Here is a 19,127-nt window from a genome sequence, read left to right as displayed (position 1 = left end):
GGTATTTATTGATGGTGAAAAGGAGGGGTAACAGAAACGGCAATGGCTGAAGGCAACAGCCTGCAAAGCTCTCGTCCTTTCTAGTGCTGTGATGGATCCTCGGAACAGCCCAAACCCACATGGGGCTACGTATGAAAGGCACAAAATGCAAGGCAGACAATCTAATTTAGACTAGATACCAGAAATTTTTGAAAGCAAAACCAACCTTCTTCAACAGTTCTGATGAACTGAGATGTGGGGAGCACCAGAAAGGAGAATTTATACATCTCTGGAAGCAGAGCAGTAGCAGAGTTCACTTAAAATGGAAAGGACACTTGGTTTGGGGGCTGATTTGATTGTTTTCCCCTCACTTTTGACTGTCTTGACCATTCTACTTACACTGCATATTCCCTTTCTGTAGAAAGACTTATCTTCTGGGAAATATATTGATGTATACTTTTAAATGCATGTGACCTTTTGAGTTCTTTGTGCTAGGGCAAAAAAACCAAAAAGCCTAGATAAGGGAAAAGCAGATAGATGCTGCAATGATTTTACAGACATTTTTCACATCATTTTTCCTCTTTCAGAAATACTTCTTTGCGTCTACTTGCATTACAATTTTTTTTTAAAAGGAAATGGACATTCCACTTAAATAATGTTGGAAGAATAAAAAAACCCTTGTTACAAAAGAATTTATCATTTTATCATCACCTTTCCACAAGCTGTGCACAGATCTTTTTTATTTCATTCACAGTTTTACAAGGCATTTAACTATGTATTATGGTGAGTAAACTGCATTCGCAGCTTATTTAATGACTACCTTTACTGTTAGGATATTAGTATGCTGGCAAAGTACATCAAATTTTATATTCAAACCTTGAATAAATGTAAATGAATAAAAAGCAGGAGGGTCATGTTAAGTTTTGACTAGGGAAATGGTGTAATCCTAACACATGACACACTACTGAAAAAAGGTTACTCATGTCACAGTTTCATGTATTTCTGAAATACATAAGTGTTTCTATCTTCTAAAGGTATTTCTGCTTATTTGAAAACAACCTTTCTTCACTTATACTCCTGAACAATGTCCAAAACCTGTTACCTTAGATCTGGATTTAACATCCCATTCCCGATTACAGTGTCACATTCTTGATTAATCAATAATATTAATGCAGTGTGACCTTACTGGCCCATTCATTGAATTAAGGCACACTTGCATTTCGATAACTAAAAGTCTCTGTAATCTTGCATTCTGTAACGTAACCAGGTGCTAGTGAGTGGCTCCCATTTTGCTATTTCTGGCTAGCAGTTTGTATTCCCACTAATGGCAGCTGAAGCTGAAAAACCCAGGGAGCTCTCATCAGGGCAGCTTGTGACGCTCGAGTATTTTTTTCTATCTAGAGACAGCTTCCATACAGATTCATCGATCTGGACAGTCATTCCAAACAAATTTAGCAAAACCCAAAAGAGAAATGGCAAGAAAGCCTTGCCCAAGGACACCACGAAGTATTTTTAGAGCTTCATAAATAGCACATTCATAGGTTAATATCATAAATTTGGTTCCACCAAATCCACAGATTTTGGGAATTGCTCTGCTGCTAGAGGCTCAGACTTTGGATAAGAAAAAGAATGTAATTACTTACAGTCGCTAACAGTCCCGTGGGCCATTTCACAGCCACAGAACTAATTACCCTTTCAGCCGGCGAAGGAAAAATGAGCCGAACTGCTGTTATTTCAGTTGTGGACGAGGCACACACCACACAGAAACACCAGTAAGGAATCCTGCAAAGCACTGAGGCTACCTTAGCTTTGTAAAGGGGCTTCCCTGGCTCATCCTGAAGGGAGAAGGGCTTCCTTATGGTCCAGAATCTGTGTTTCAGACACATTCCTCTCCACATCTCCTGAAGTGTCAGACACCTCCATCTACTGCATGACAGATTTTCCTGACGGATACACCTCCAAGAAACGCAGTGGGAAACAGGATTAACTATAATGCTGTTGACACTTGTTCCCCACATTTTCCAATTAGCAAATATAATCATAAACCATGTAAAATGATCAAAGACATGTAAACTATGGTTAGACTATTGATTGTTTTCCCTTTTGTAAAGCTTCAACTTCAATGACTCATCTCTCCTTCCTTTTGACTAATATTCCAGGGTAAATTATTATTACTAAATTAAAATAACAATACTGTAACATACAATAAAATCAGTTTTGAGCTGTGGATTAAAAGTAGGTCTCAGTAATCCAGGAGAAAGAAGTTTGGGGTTTTTTTTTGCAGTGGGTTTGGTAGAGAGCTGAAGCATTTTGCCAGCACACATTTGTGTGAAATAATCTGCAATGCACCCTGCCATAGCTTTCACGCATCAGTTCAGCCTGCGGTTACGTAAAGAGACATTAGTGAGAAAAAAAGGCAAGCAGCAGAGGAAGAGACGAGCTGCACACAGCCAGTGCCACAGCAGAGGAGAGCGGCATCTCGACCCCCGAATCTCTGCTGTCCACTCTGCCCACCCCCAATTAGGGCAAGAACAGGGAATAGCCATTAGATGGCAACAACTCCAAATTACTCCCCGTCCCTCCTGCCTCTGACCCAGTGACCTAAAAATCATCCACATAAAATACATATTCCCTTTTATCCACAGTTCAAAGCAAGTACAGACCTTGCCTCCTGTGGGAGGGTGCCTCCTAAGCGAATAGAGGGCAGCAGAAATCCTCCCCTGGGGAGGAAGGCGTTGCGGGAGCCAGTGCTGGGCAGCTTTCCTGCAGCACAGCAGTGGAATATCACCTTCTTGAAGAAAATAAATGCCTCATTTCTTTAGAAGTGCAGCGAAGGCTTATCCTGATGAGATGCCTGCAGCTTGTTCTAAAGACTTTAGAAGTTTTACCTGTATCAGGTAAATCCTCTGCAAAAGGTATTATATTAGAGGTTGTTTAAACACTTCTGGAAATTTCTTCAGCCCTGATAAACAGTAGTTACTGAAATCCAGCAACTTCATTTTGGGAGTCCCTTCCAGAGATGTTTATCTTTTTCTGTTTATATTTGTTGCAGAAATTTTGAGTATGAAGTTATAACTCTAGAGGCTTCTTTGCCTTATATCCCTTTCTATAAATCCAAATAAAAGTCTAGATTTTGATAGAGAAGTTCAATATAAAATGTAACTATTTTGTACTTGGACTTGTATCCAGGACTGTCTCCAGCACACACAAAAAATGAATTAAAATGCTATTTTACCTGCATTTCCTTCTTATTCCCATAACTGATTATAATGGAGACAGCTACAACATATTTTCTCTACCACGCAGGCTCTTTTTTACATTAGACAGTATCTGTTCTGCTTTAACAGAAGTCACAAGCAAAACCACTCATAAAACTGCCTTCCTGCCAGTGATATCATAGTCTAACATAACCTATGCTGGGAAAGGCGTCCTTCACTCAGGTTGATAGAGGACATCTACAAGAATGTGTAAAACAAATTTATTTTACATGCACACAGTAGTACATGCAGGGATACACACAGAAAAAAAGTAATGTTGCAAACAACATTAACAGGAAAAAAATAATCTATTTTTAACAAGTTCACCAACTCCTTAAGGTCATTATCTACTTTAAAACTCAACTTCAAGTCAAAGGGGCAGAGATTTAGTGGACTGCGGCACAAGAAAAAGCAATCTCTGATATTAGTAATAGAAACTGTTCATTTGACATGGCGATGACAGACTGATTCAAGAGTGACAGTTGTTACCCAGCCTCCAGAAGGAATTTATTTTCTGCTAAGCAGTACGTTGAGCACGAACAAATTTCCATATGATTAAAATATTCAACTGTGTGTTCAAGCATAAAATAACTCAGATAAAATATTAATCCCATAAGTGAGAACTGCTTACTGAGCTCTTTTCATCGGGAATCACCTCTCTGCAGGTGGGCAACTTCCACAAATCTATATAATGTTCTGCTTATTTTTAGCACAGACGCTGCTTAAGCTGGTGATTGGAATTCATGCAAATATCAAAGTAGGAAAGTGTGCGGTTCACAGGGAGCATTATCAGCACTTGCCACTTTCCTCTCTGCTTCGCCAGGAAGACAGAATATTCCCAAGATTTGGTACACAGCAGTATAAAAAAAATCTGTTACGCTGATATAAAATGACACAAGGTCTATTTTCACCTGAGTATGGAAAGAAAACGTGGAGCCATGAACCTAGTCATCATAATAGAGTTGCAAAATTGCCTTGTGAAGAAAGCTTTTTTAAAAGACTAGAGGAACACTGCACAACCCTAGACATCATATGGAAATAAGAACACATAGAACACTGCACAATCCTAGACATCATATGGAAATAAGACCATTCACCACTCACCTTCATTTTTCACTTGATATTAACTCCATTTTAACACACATTTAACTGAATCAGCAGCAGAACAGCTATCAAATACACAGGGTCAACTGCTTCGGACCTTTAGGGATAGACATTACTAAAGAGATGTGGCACACTGGAGTATCTAAGGACATGGACCTGTTGGAATGGGTCCAGCGGAGGGCCACGAAGATGATCAGAGGGATGGAGCACCTCTACCTCTCATGTGAGGACAGGCTGAGAGAGCTGGGGTTGTTCAGCCTGGAGAAGAGAAGGCTCCGAGGAAACCTCATAGCAGCCTTCCAGTATCTGAAGGGAGCCTACAGAAGAGCTGGTGGGGACTCTTTGTCAGGAAGTGTAGTGACAGGACGAGGGGTAATGGTTTTAAATTGGAAAAGGGGAGATTTAGATTAGATACCAGAAATAAATTCTTTATCCTGAGGGTAGTGAGGCACTGGAACAGGTTGCTCAGGGAAGTTGTGGCTGCCCCATCCCTGGAGGGGTTCGAGGCCAGGTTGGATGGGGCTTTGAGCAAGCTACTCTAGTGGGACATGTCCCTGCCCAGGGCAGGGGGGCTGGAACTAGATGATCTTTAAGGTCCCTTCCAACTCTAACCATTCTATGATAATTAATCCTATTCTTTGATATTAGCAAAGATGACATGATGAAAGATGAAATCAGCAGATGACATGGTCGTTCACCACCTAAAAAGCATACAAGCAGTGATATGGTTGAAAAAGCAGAAAAAGGAAGACCGGAGGGTGCCTTGAATGTGTTGCAAGACTGCTTTACACAGGATACCTGTTTGAATAGGCTCTCCAGGTAAGCTCAGGTTCTATATCCCACCTGGACTAATCCTCACGGAGGGGAATGCTGGACCCCAGGCCCTCCCAGGCCAAGACCGGAGGACTAGTTCCGTCTCGGTTACAGGCACTTGCAGCTCTTACCCCGCAGTGAGCAGGAAGTCAGTTATAGGAAGCTCCACAAAGCACAGATTGCTCAGGAGATCCCTTACGTGACCATAACGCAATCACAACAAAAAGCTGTGGAGCAACGTCTCTCTCCATTGCGCTGCAGCGCTAAGGTGGCACTTCAGTTCTAGAGAAGTACTTTTAGCCTGTCTCATCGTCCGAACGCCTCCACTTCAATACTAACTTTGAGATAGTGCCTGCAGCCCAAATCAGGGACAGAGACTCCAGAATACCAGAGACAGCACACATGCAGCTAAAAATCAGTATGTAAAATACTCAAAGACAAAATATTCATCACCTCCAGTAATTACTTTTTTTTTTTTAAAAGCTTGCCATAAGTAAGAGTAAATATTTGGAAGTCAACGTGCTGAAGACAGCGTTAGCTTTTTTCCAAACATCAAATACCCAACCAGCCACCCGGCTAGCTTACAGAACACCATTTCACCCACAGCAGCTCTCACGTTTTATAACTTGAGACGTTATTTCAACCCACCAGAACCACTGGACCTACTGAAATAGTCTCAAAGGCAATGCACTGGTCTTCAGAGCTGAAACACTGAGTGAAAGAGGACTTCTTAATAAAAGAAAAAACACTGCCCCGTTGATATGAAAGCACCTGGCAAATCTAACAGCATTATGAGAAAGAAGGTAATAAAAGAATAATCAAACCTATTATTAGATTTCACATGCATTAGAGCAAACAATGCTAGAGCTGTGTTGTTATTGATAGCCTTTTTTTTGTGCCACAATAAGACATTCCAGGCCACATTAGTCACAAATCATTGCTAAACTGACCTTACGGTCTTACAGGTATTTCAAAGAGACACCACACCAGAGCTGAAGGTTTAGGAGGGCACAACATCAGCAGAGAGAGAAGTGGCAAAAACACCACAAGAGGAAGGTGGTAAAAAGCGTTTCACTAGAATATAGGACTTTTTGCCCGTGGATTACTTGCAAAAATGTCTAAGGAAGGTACCTAAGATAAAAATGGATCATCAACAGGCTTTGAACTGCTACAGAGATCAAAATATCCCTGGAAAATCCCTGTGGTATATAGAAGGTCAATCCCCACTAAACCAGAAGCAGCCACAAGACACTTCCCTTGTAAAAAAATAGAGAAAGAAGGAACCATAGCACTTCCTTAGTAAAAGAATTCAATTTTAATTGTGTGACAATATGCAAAGCAATAATTTGGAAATTCCAGTTTCCAAGCAACGCCCTATGCTTAAAGAAAAAGGATTGAAAATATTCTAGAAAAAAAATATGCTAGCAGCACAGCCATCAAATATAGAAATATGCCTTTTCTGATTAAGATAAATAATTTCAAATTGAGAAAGCCTTTGGGAAAAATGAAAAAATGTAATTATCAGAATTGTGAAAAATATTTTAACCACGGAAAATGTTTACGTATGGGGCTCCCACCAGCTCAAGTAACTCACCAGTAACATCAAAATCTTACACGTATATAGCTCTATAAAAGTAGAAATCCAGATTTTCAGCATTATTCTAGACCAACAATAGTCTAATTCTAGACAACTTACAGAGGCAACTGCTCTCTGAATCACTAAGTTTTGTTGACTCCTGTGTGGCACTCAAAGACACATCATAGAAAGAACCAACCCTCTGCAAACTGTCATTAAAAAGAAAACAGAAGCTCAGATCCTGATAAAACTGTTAACAATTGGAAGTCCCTGCCTCAACAGCCGGTTGAAGACATGCTACTACAAAAATTCTTCAGGTATAGACACTTTGTAAAATTCTACACCTTCCATTATACGTTAGCTTTTCTTCTTCAGAAAGGTATGAAACAGATTGCACCTGAGATCTTATGGGTATTTCCTCACTCCAAAGTACCCATATCCCCAGCACAGGGGAAAGCGTTCCTCGTTGGATCAAACGTACGCTCAAGGAACATAACTCGCCAGAATTACTGGCTTATTTCGCTATATTGCATACGTGTAAACATCATTAGAGAACAGGCTGTTTCAAATAGCATCATCTGTGCGCTGCCAAGAGCTCTTTAGCAATAGTTGGTATGGCAAGAGAGTACTCGGGCAAAAAAGAATCATAGTAAAAGAGATTACGTTTAATTTACCTTGATGAGTCATCGTGACAGGTTCTTCACTGGATATATTGTTGTAAATGACCACGGCTGTGGCATTGTGCGACGCTGCGCGCAGTATTTTCTCTCTAAAGGTGCAGTTTCCTCGCTGCAGCAGAGCGATCCACTGCTTGGTGTTTGGTGGGACCTGGAAACGCGTTCGAGGGTCACAGCCCAGGCGATCTGCAACTGGAATGGGAAACACAGTGTCACGGGTGGCATTTTGTTCAAACAGAAAGAAAAAAAAACACCACCTAACTCCAAGTTTTGCTGAATTACTTAACTCTTATGTACGAGGAAGCCGCTATCCTCTTGTTAATAAAGCCTAAAGCTAACTGTATTCTCATGAAAAAGTCTTTAAAAAAAAAAATCACAAACCATCTCACACGTTGAAAGCTGTGACTATATGCCCCAAAATGAGGCTAACACCAGCTATTTCTAACTCTAGTGCAGCTAGAACAATGAATTTACATTAGAATCAATACCTGCCCAGAGGCTGAAAAACATTAGAATATGGTTCATGTGCTACAGGCATTTTCGAAACAGCTGTTTATCAGTCATTCTGGAGAGAATAACTTTTTCTTTCCTCCTTTCTAATGCACTCAAATATCCCTGCAGTGGGAAGTATAACTAAACAAAGGAGGTTGTGAAAACAAGATCGGGGTGTTATCTGCCATGTGCAGCCTACTGTAAAAAAAGAAAAGGCCGATATTAGAAGCTGATCTTGTAAAACCCCAGCAGCCAACACCAGCTTTTTCCGTAGGCGCTTTTTCGCTAGGAGGAAGTGCTTTCAGATTCAGAGAGAAACAAGCGGTTTTGCCAACAGGCTGTCAGCAAAACAGGTATTTATTGATGGTGAAAAGGAGGGGTAACAGAAACGGCAATGGCTGAAGGCAACAGCCTGCAAAGCTCTCGTCCTTTCTAGTGCTGTGATGGATCCTCGGAACAGCCCAAACCCACATGGGGCTACGTATGAAAGGCACAAAATGCAAGGCAGACAATCTAATTTAGACTAGATACCAGAAATAAATTATTTGGTGTGAGGGTGGTGAGAGCCTGGCCCAGGTTGCCCAGAGAAGCTGTGGCTGCCCCATCCCTGGAGGGGTTCAAGGGCAGGTTGGAGGGGGCTTGGAGCAACCAGGTCTGGTGGGAGGTGTCCCTGCCCAGGGCAGGGGGTTAGAACTGGATGATCCTTAAGGTCCCTTCCAACTCTAACCATTCTATGATCCTATGAGTAAGCCCCCCCCGTACAGCAGTGAAACCCAGGAACAACACTTCTGCTCACACAACTGGAAACACGCAGTTCAGGCTGATCCACTGCTCACATCAGTAAAGGATTTTAGAAATTTAGAGCCAATGCTAACCTGTAACACAAATACACCTACACTTTCAAAGGCCAAGAAAATAAGAGTCTCTGGCTACTAAAAATAATTGGGATAAACAGTGACTTTTTTCAAGACATAAACAAACAATTTCTTTGCATAATAGCTCTGAAAACATTCGAGAGCCTAAGAGTGATTCAAATCAAGTGCCCCATAATATTTTCCCTTTAAAGATGGGAGTTCTTCAGCACAGACTATGGGATTTCAACCAAAGGTCTACTGCCAAAAAGATACCCAGTTTAACGTATTAGCTGGAAACAAAACAAAAAAGAAAATATCTTTTTAAGCATTCTCAGCTTAGCATAGCTCAGGTTAAAACGTGTGACAAAAGGAGAGTTAAATAGCTAAAGGATTTTCACCAAAAGAAAGAAAATCTTTTGCTCCCCCAAAATAAAAGCAGAGCAGAAGAATCTGTCTCGTGGCGGTCATACAGGAAGCCCTTGCATCTCTTAATTTGGACAAGAAGTGCCTCTCCCTGTTCCCCTGGAAGGAGGGTGGGGAGCCAGAGACAAGCACATCCTTTTCACAATTGTTTTTCCAGGCTGTATTAGCCGTTTCAGGCACAGAAGGGATAATCACTGTATTTTTGTATTTGTGCTTTTGTTTTATACAGGGATCAGGGGAAAATCTGAAGTAGAGATGGCCAAAGCCGAATTTTAAAGAGTATTTTCTTCCATTACTCTGACATTATTACTCCAATCCCTTCGGAAATTGCTAATGAGTGCTGATTCACACACATTTTGGAGCACCAGCGATGGCCATCGTGACCAGCAATGGTCACAGTGCATTTATGTATCCACTCACTGGTGTAGCTTGTTTTGTAGTCTTAAATTTAAGGGAATAATAAAAAAAAATTTAAAAAAAGAATTTTTTTAAAGGAATTACAGTTCTTTTTGAAAATGTGACAGAACCACAACATGGCACACCTGCAACTAATCCTGATGTCCTCTGTTAAGATAAAAGCAGTTTAGTAGTTAATGCACACTTTCCCTTGCTCAGAACATTTCCACTTAATGTGGGAAGGGGAAAGCACCAACAGACTGCGATAGGAAGTTTCTCGAGCCTTGAAAGGCAAAATCCCATCCTTCTCCAGTGAAATCATATTCAAGAATCTCAGCTGTGATACAGCCTTTGGAAAATACCATTCAAGAAACGGCCACAATTTCACACAATCTCCTCAATCTGCCAAAATTAACTCTGAAAGTAGACACTATGGCCAACAAATTTACCTAGAACACATCATACGGATGAAAAGCAGGAATCCTTTGGATTATGTACAATTTTTCCAGTACAACCATCCTCAAAACTAAAATACCAAGTTAATATAAAAATGGCAAAAAAATAGAGTAATGGGGTATTTGAATAAAAGAATCATAAAAGCAATAAAAGGCACCTTGAAAAGGGAGGCAGCATTCTCAAAAGTCTGCTATTATAATTGAGTTTTATAAAAAAAAAAATAATTATTTGGGCACCTTTAAATTTCTATGGCATAAAATTTGTAGCTTAAAAACTGGCAGAGAAAGTAGTAAGACATAATAGAAAAAATAGCACAAAATTTTCTAATACGGTGGAGATCAAAGTCTCTCTCAGCTGCGGACAGAGCTACTAAATGTTACTGGATAGAGCAACAGGATTAGGAAACAACATATTAAGAGATAAAAGCTTTCCAGATATAGACCAACAAACACCCCTCATGTTATTCCTGACCAGGTGGATTCAATATGTCCTGAGGAAGATTTAACAGTGAACGATATTATTTTAACACTATAAGTAATACAAAAACATTAAGGAAAACGTGGTTGTTTTAGATAAACCTGAACTGAGTAACTGCAAGTCACCTAAGATGCAATAAAAAGTCACAACCAGCTTTTCTTTACATCAGCATCCCATTTACACCACACAAACGTTAAGTAATCTTTTCACTTTTAACTAAACAGAATAGTGGAAAGCCTGAGTTTTTCTGCTTGTCTTTTCAATAGACTTAACGCACCCTGAAAAAAGTGAAAGCCTTATAATTATGGTCACTCTGTAGCATAATGAGCTGGCTAAAATAACACATCTGCTATACCCCAACGTGCCAGGCACATCAATTGTTATTGTAAGGGACACAGATAAACAGACAGTGTCAGCAAGAGTCATCATCAATAGCTCTCCATTACTGTGTCATCTCTGCTCCATCGTCCAAAGCCCAATTAGGATCTAAAAGACTGGGGCTTGCAGATATTACCTGGATGATGGCCATGCCAGAACGAAAAGCAACTTCATATTAAATTAAAGTGATCCTAAAACAAACCACTTGCACATAAAAAAAAGACAGGATCTGAAGTCACTCATGCAATTTCATTAATTTCAGAAGATATAAGCATACAGAAAGCCATCTAAGTATTTTTCGTTATAGGCATGCTACTCTTCTGGTTTATCTGAAGTGTAAGTCATTTACTCTGCCTTTCCTTTCTCCACATCTACCTATGTAACGTGAACGAGTTGGAACGAGTTGGAACAAAAAAAAAACAATTTTCCTGTGAGAAGTGGCAGCCTGCTGAGTTAAATAGCAATGTACAATGTTGTTGTAAATACCTCCTTTCCTACTGTAAGCCCTAGCACCAGCGAAGAGCCTCTTTACAGAAGGATCAGCTGCGATTTAAGTATCTACCATCAGGCTGCACGTTTGTTCCCAACTTCAGAAGCGCTTCAGTTTCCTCTCGCAGAACACACAGGACTGCTCTACTGGCCTGTAACTGCTTCTCCTTAAGCATTTTTTTTAATTTCAAGAGCCCTTCCTGCTGAAGGACTTATGTCTGTGACAGTGATTTTAGTGATTCGTGAGAAAGAAATAGTTAATGCAATAGGTCCAACCAGGCTTCCTCAACTACTGCAGAAGTATCTGCAAGCTCACATAAGAACGGCAACAGAACATTCCTCCCATTGCTTGACCAGGTCCTTTAGCCTTCCCCCTGTAAGAGGGATAGCCATTTTGTGGGAGAAAAGACGAAATTAATAGCTCAGCTGTCAGAGGCTTTGTCAGAAGCAGACTGTCTCCTACTTCTGAACTACAAATGGGTTGGTTTTCTCTCACATACCGGGTGCTTACATTGGAACACAGCTGTGATGTCTCACTTCAGCTAAGGTTGCTGCACCAATTGTTATCAGACTTTGTTCCCCTTTTACAGAAAAAAGGCCAGCGCCGTGATCCCACACCACGAGCATTAACTATTTTATACCTTTATTTTTCCCTTAAAAAAAAAAACCACCACCAAACACAACACAACAAAAAGAGTCAGGTATCTCAGTATCGATCACATCTTAGCTAATACTCCGCTCACTGAGGCCAGCACCAGCTGCCAGAGCTGCTCTGTCTCGGCTGTACACACAGAAATCATTTTAAAGTCTGACCTTCAATCACTGTAATACAATATTCCGAGGGGCAGCGGGCTCAGGAGGCTCGTTGGGAAAGAAAACATCCCATGGGAAGAGGCGGTCCCACGGCATCCCCTCCCTGCAGCAGGCACTGCCCAGGCAGGTACCACCTCGCACCCCCGACTGCCAAAACAGCCAGCCTTGTGCAACACGGTAATTATAATCCTCTGATAAAATTTCCAGAAAGGGAATTCAGCTGGGAAATCTACAGGAGCAATGCAGCCGCTCTGATTCTTTCCTATTTCAAGGAAGGGTCCTGGTTACTTGTTATCCCATTAGGGTTTAATGCACGTAATATACACATATATATTTTTTTACATGCATTACTAGTGTTATCATCAACATAGTCCTTATTCAAGCCTGTTATAGTTTCCACTTCTTAAAAACCCTTTGAACAAGAGGTAATCTTTTTTCTGGGAAGAAGTTAAACAAAAGAAAAGCCACTGAGGCTTAGAAGAGTCCTGTAATAGTTAAGATTTAATCTTGTTAGCTCAGTAAGTGTACTACAATTATGGCTATAAACTCCAATATGTAACCTCCACTTTTGCTACCAATTAATCAGTACTAATTAAGCTGGATGCTGTGACCAATGGTAATGGATAGAGGCATGCACAAGATTTTTTTTTCCCCACTACTCTGCATTTATTGGTACATTTCCTTGTTGCATTTCCCTAAAGCTTATTGTTTTGGATTCTGGGCCAGAAAGGAACACAAAAATTCTGAATGTTACCTAAGGCTCTGCAGTTACCAGGAAACTGTCATTTTAAGCTTTCTGCAGCTAAAACTCGTTCACACAACATGTTTATGAAGTGTCAGATGCTACAAAACGCTGTAGCTACAGTACCATGCACAAGATATACCTCCCTTCCTAACGTTGTGCCAATGTTGTCTCTTCCCTGCTTCCACCTTGTTCTAACCTATGTCTTTCCTCAAATTCCCAGTCGCCTTGCCCAGCCACAACCCTACCAGCCCTTCAGCAGAGATCTTGCTTTTCCATGAGCTCTTTCTCCAACGCGGCTTTCACACACTCATCGCCTCCCCACAAGCCCTTCAGGCTCCAGTCCTTTTCCATTTCTCCTCACCCCCTCATTCCTGACCCGTTTGTCCAGCACGTCTTAATGTTTTCAAGTTTGGCTTTGGGTCTGCTGGTACTTCTCCTCCTACCAGTCCCACCTGTGGTCCCAGTCACTCTGCCTGCTTGCCCACCACCCAAACCAGCCATGGTCCCACTGTCTGCAAGGGGGCTGTTGAGAGCACACTGAGGTCTCCAGTCCTCATCTCTGTATCCAAACCCACCATCACCTGCAAGCACCCAGAGCCACCAGTTACAGAAGAATCCCATTCACCATGGAGAACATTTCTGAGGGATCTAAGCCACAAAGTGCAGCAGTTTCTACCACGAATCGTTAAAGTGAGTTTTCAATGGCTTCTAGCTTGGTTTGTCAGAGCAAGAGAAATATGGCCAACACCTAAGGGTCTGCACAACTGGTGTCAGGCACCTAATAGCAAGGATGCTTAATAGCAGAAGTCACTTCCACACTGCATGTACAGACACTGCCCACGAGTACCTACGGCAAGAAAATTGGGCTGAAAAGGCTGGTTCCATAGTCAAAACCTGCAGAGTAAGGGATCGAAGGAGAAGTGCTCAGTAACCTCACCAAAGAGATGATATGAACATGAACTAAACTATCAGAAAAGCTCCATCAGACTATGAAGATGCATTTCACTGTTACCCTTCCATGTAGAGCAAGAGCATTTTTTGATAACCCATCAGCATTCATAGCCAGAAGGTGGTTAAAGCGCTCCTCTAATAAGAAGTTATTTAAATCATGACAAAAAATTATTGACTTAGAGGAAATAAGAAAAAAAGGTACCAGAAGTGGAAGAAAGATTAATAGAGAAACTCTGCCACTATTGTGCACTGAATGCGCTTGGACAGACAGACACACGTACACAGGAGCTGTATTTACAGCTGGTGGCCAACTGTGACCGACAGCTCGCCGGAGGGAGGCTGTCACCAGTCACATTCACAAGTGGTCACGGGAATTACTGCCCTGTCACTTCCAGGGGAATATTGCTTCTGAAAGCCAGTATCAGTTTCATACAAGGGTCTATAAAAAGAGCAGGGAAAGAGTTTTAATACCTGTATTAACGCGACAAGGTTGAATTCCGTTAAAGAAGTTCTGCTAAAGAAAGGGGAGAAGTGATTGAATATGTCATTCTGCACTGAAATTTAAAGGATGTTAGTCACATGGGGCTGGCAACTTCAAGAAGTAGTATATGAAATACTGGGCGTATTCAACAACACAAGTTAACAAGAACCACTGCAGAGCACAGCACTTAGAACCACAGGCTGTGCTACTACAAACAGTGTAAGTTCAGCAGCGGATCATTGGCCCTAAATCTTGAATGACTAAAATCACTTACTTCCTTGCAGGCAGTGAACGAGGGATCTTAACGCAGCATGCAAAAATGTGACATGAAGGACATTTCAGCTCTAAAATACGGATGCCCCAGTCTACACCATCAAGGTGCTAACAGACCACCCACGTTCAAGGAAATTTTAAGGGATAGCCCCCGAATGGGTGAATGCCTGACATCAATCCAGTTTCAAAGTCAAGGTATCTTCAAACATAGTTGCTAACAGTTGTGGAGTCCTTTTCTTTTTCAGATGCATGGGAACTGGGGTAGAGCATTTACTGCTCCGACAGCAGAGGCCAGTGCCAGATACTCATGTTAAGAGCTATTAGGAAAAAAAAAAAATTGCAAACAAGTTCTACAGCAATATTAAGAGGCTGATAAAAAAGCATTTGATGCCGTCTTGTTGAAAGTGTCTTTTATCAAATCTAGATATAAAAAAGTAGAATACAAACATATGGCCCTTAAGTGTTCAAGAACATCTTAACAAAAAAATATTCCAGTCTTTCCTACTACATTATTTTTTAAGCCACATGAAGTGCACTTTGGCAAAATTCAGATAGAGCGTATACTATAGAGCAGTCCACACAGAACAATTCAGAAGAACTTTAAGTGAAGACAGCTGCTGCAGTGTTTGCCCTACCAGCCTTCTGTTGACAAACAGAAGGACAAAACTGAATCTCCCCAACAACTGATGGCGAAGTTGTAAGGACTGCAGTGTATCAGAGCTGCAGAAAGCGAGCTCTGCAATTTCATGACTCCTGCTGTGCTGTCTCACTTAAGTCACTCATCACACAATGCTTCGCAGTAAGGTGTAAGAACGCTGTTTAAGGACTGCTCAGGATTTCATTTAGCTCTTCTCTCATTAGTAGTTGCCAGTGAAAATGCTGCCAGCCTCCCTCCATGTTTTAATCACACGCCAGCAAAGATCATATCAGAAGAAAGCAGGAAAAAGTTACAGGAGTGAAAAAGTAAATCACATAAAAAAGCTTTTTCTTGACAAATAATGCAGCTACTAAACAAATTTTAATACCTTGCATATATTAAAAGCCAGCAGTTCTAAAAAACCCTAAGAATACTACTTGCAATAACGGTGTTTACGTGCCTCTCACTTTCAGGACAGCCTCCTGATTTCATATGGCAGTTGGGGTGTGTGTGTATTTAAGTGAGGAACACCAGGAAGCAAAAGAAGGAAAGACTGAGTGTGTTTGATGACAGCTGACTCAGAGCAGGGTGAAGGTAGGATTCGAAGTACAAATGAAAATCTTTTCACAGTAGACTTGCTCAATGATTTCTGCTTCCTCGCCCTTCCACCCCAATTATTATCTACTAATATATTTTAGATAATGCTTTGTAAAGCTAATGAAATCGAGCTTCAATGAAATTGGCAGGCATCTGCTGAGCACAGTCTGCTTCAATACAGACTAGAAGCTTGCAGCAGGCTGCCTGGCAGGATGCTTTTTGTTCTGAAGAAGCATCAAAGTATTTTCCTCATCTTAAGATTTGGTAAACTCTCAAAAAGCTTTTAATAATACAGTAGTTATGCGTTATCAATTCTTTTTAAAAAAACCTCTTAATATTCACCACTTAAGACTCTGGTTTTAACTGACTACATTATTTCACTTAATGCATTATTGAGAGGTTTACTGTCCAGGAGACAGGTTGGGACCACTGTGATCCATCAAGTGGTCCATTTCTTAAAGATAGCAGTTTAGATAATGTCAAGAAGGGTTTCAAAATAAGATACTACTAAAATCACGTCATCATGACTGAAGCAATGGGTTTCATCTCAGGCAAAATTCAGGGCAATAATCTAACTTAAATTAGTGTTCCCCATAAAACCCAACATTTCTTGGGGAACAGTCGATGGACAACAGCTTCACTTAATAAAAAGAAAACTTATTTAGAGACACTACACAGTGTTCAGAACTGCAAACAAGTGCATTTTGGATAGGCCATAAGAGTAACTAACAACTTGATGGGTTCATTCCTTCCAAGACTTGATGGACAGCTTAAACAGCATTTTTAAGACACCGACGCTGAACTATCATCACTTCAGGCAGCAGCAAAACCCGTCCAAAGGCATTTCCATCACAGCCAGACAGCTGTTCCGAGATACATGGCAGCCCTGAAACCAAACACTGCTAACTATTGCTACCGACCCTCCCTAATTAGTTTAGAAATAACATCTTCATCGCTCAATACGATTACCCGACTGGGATGCGTGTCGGAAAACACACTGTGCTTTGCAGAGATGTTATTCAAGCCAGCCCTCTTATGGATTTATATATATATATTTTTTTTTTCCCATTTTAAAATTTTCCTCTAGGGCGAGTTCTTCCCCCTCTTTTGCCAGAGCTCTCTAGGAAAGCCGGCAGAGCCCACACCAAGGCCGGCAGCGGGGACACCCGACGGCGGGGGGATGCGGGCCGCGGTGCGGGGAAGGGAAGGGAAGGGGTGGGGGGGGAAGGGAAGGGAAGGGGGGAAGCGTTACCTCCGTTGATGGGGACGGGAGCCACCAGCAGCCCCTTCACCTCCACCTTGGGGGAGTCCTGCCCGTAGCGCCCACGGTCGATGCGCAGCAGCGTGGGGCCGCCCCGCTCGGGGCTCAGCACCGTCACGTTGATGAGGGCGGTGTAATAGGCCTGGCTGGCGTTGTCGGCGCCCACTGGGGGGGGAAGGGAAGGGGGGAAGCGTTACCTCCGTTGATGGGGACGGGAGCCACCAGCAGCCCCTTCACCTCCACCTTGGGGGAGTCCTGCCCGTAGCGCCCACGGTCGATGCGCAGCAGCGTGGGGCCGCCCCGCTCGGGGCTCAGCACCGTCACGTTGATGAGGGCGGTGTAATAGGCCTGGCTGGCGTTGTCGGCGCCCCCCCGGCCGTGCCACAGCAACAGCAGCAGCGGCAGCAGCAGCAGCAACGGGACGGAGGAGCCGCCGTTCCGGTGCTGGCGAGCCCACCGCCAGCTCATCTTCGACTCCCGACGGCCGATCACCGGCGTTTGCCGCCTCCGCCGCCCGAGCCCCGCACGCCCCGGGAAGGAGGGGGGGTGTGTTTTATCCCATCTGACAGCACAGGAACGGAGAAGGACCGAAAGCAGGCGATGTGGGGTGGCGGTGGGGAGGAGGAGAGCACGGGCTCATGCCATGGGAGGAGCCAGGGGAATCACGGCAGGTCCCAGCCGAGTCCGATCCGCCGGTGGCGGCCCCTCCGGGGGGACGCTGCTCGGGGCGAGCCCCGCTCCGCCGGCCCCTCAGGGCGCCGCGCTCATAGCGCCCGCCCGCCTCTGCCCGCGCCGGGCCAGGGGAGGGAAGGGGAGGGGAGGAGGCGGGGGCGGCGCCGCGGCCCCCTCCCCGCACAGCCCCGCGCCGGCACCGAGGAGGCCGCCGGGAAGAACCGCCGCCGCTTCAGTGGCGCTCACACCCGGCCGCGGGGCTCGCTTCGCTTCGCTGACTCGCTGCCGCCTTAGTGCGGCGGGCGGCGCATGCCGCTGTCCCAGGCTGGCGGCCGCAGCCGGTGAGCCGGCTTACTCCATGCTCGGCTGAGTCCCGGAGAAGCGGCGGGAGTGTCGGTGTCGTTGTCGTCGTCTCGCCCCGCGCCTTTCCCGCAGCCGCACAACGCTCCGCCGCCGGCTCCGCGCCCGCCCGGCGCCTCGACTGCAGCCCGCCGCTCCCCGCACTGCGCAGGCGCGCCCCGCCCCGCCCCGCGCCACGAGGGCGGGAGGCGGAGCTCGGGGGAAAACCACGCCCACTAAAGGGCGGGGTTAGAGAAAGGGGCGTGGTTTTGTCGGATGACGTCACCGGGGCGTGGCGGCGGGGAGGAAGGCAGCCATGGCGGCGGTGGGAGCATCCCCCCGCATCTGTGAGGAACCTTCGGCTGCGGCGACCCGCGGGTCTTCAAGGAGTTAGGTGTCGGCTCATTAACGTTAATGAAGCTCCTCAGCCTCTTTGAGGTCCATGTCCCCTCGAAATATCCGAGAGGTGGTGGAAAAGCCTGTCTGAATTCTGGGGTGAAAAAGGGCTGAATGTGTCAAAAAGAGGTGTGTGTGTGTGGGTGTTCAGGCCACCCAGTTTACCCCAAAAGGGCTGCTGCGGCAGGAACTGCGTGTCAGGGTTCGGTCACTCCTGCCTCATCTGGAGTTACTGCCTTCTGGGGTACTGAGATGGGAGCTCTGACAAACACCCAAATGTCGTTAATAAATAGTAATCCCATCAAACACTGTAAAATGGCAATTGATTAATTACTCTCTCTAACTAACACCCTAGTTTGAAGGATTTCAGCCTCGTCACGACCAGAGCAGGAACAAAACAATGCAATGGCCGCCTGGGATTTTGAACGGCAAACTGTCTGGAAATTATTTATGGCAAAGAAAACCCGGCACCGCAGGGCTGTGAGTTAGGCCATTTTTCTCAATTTCTGAACAAATAGCTGCGCTGCTGTTCTTGTGAGATACGGTCTCCTTGGTGACTTTCCCCGGCTGCTGGGGAAGTCCCTCCGATAA

General features: G+C 43.8%; 1 protein-coding gene across 1 annotated transcript in view; it reads right to left on the bottom strand.

Annotated features, from left to right (window-relative positions):
- Nucleotides 1–18,293, bottom strand: part of RNF130 (ring finger protein 130) — a 52,765-nt gene extending 34,472 nt beyond the window's left edge. Inside the window, exons 1-2 of the mRNA XM_014947768.1 lie at nt 17,327–18,293; nt 7,404–7,598 (exon numbers count right to left, since the gene is read on the bottom strand). Coding sequence (XP_014803254.1) covers nt 7,404–7,598; nt 17,327–17,597 — 466 coding nt within the window. The 5' untranslated portion in view covers nt 17,598–18,293. The remainder of the gene's footprint in view (nt 1–7,403; nt 7,599–17,326) is intronic.
- Nucleotides 18,294–19,127: the final 834 nt, after the last annotated feature.

The sequence above is a fragment of the Calidris pugnax genome, unplaced genomic scaffold, assembly GCF_001431845.1.
Source record: "Calidris pugnax isolate Ruff unplaced genomic scaffold, ASM143184v1 scaffold27, whole genome shotgun sequence".
In the NCBI taxonomy this organism is placed as follows: domain Eukaryota; kingdom Metazoa; phylum Chordata; class Aves; order Charadriiformes; family Scolopacidae; genus Calidris; species Calidris pugnax.
This window is presented reverse-complemented; position numbering and strand designations above follow the sequence as displayed.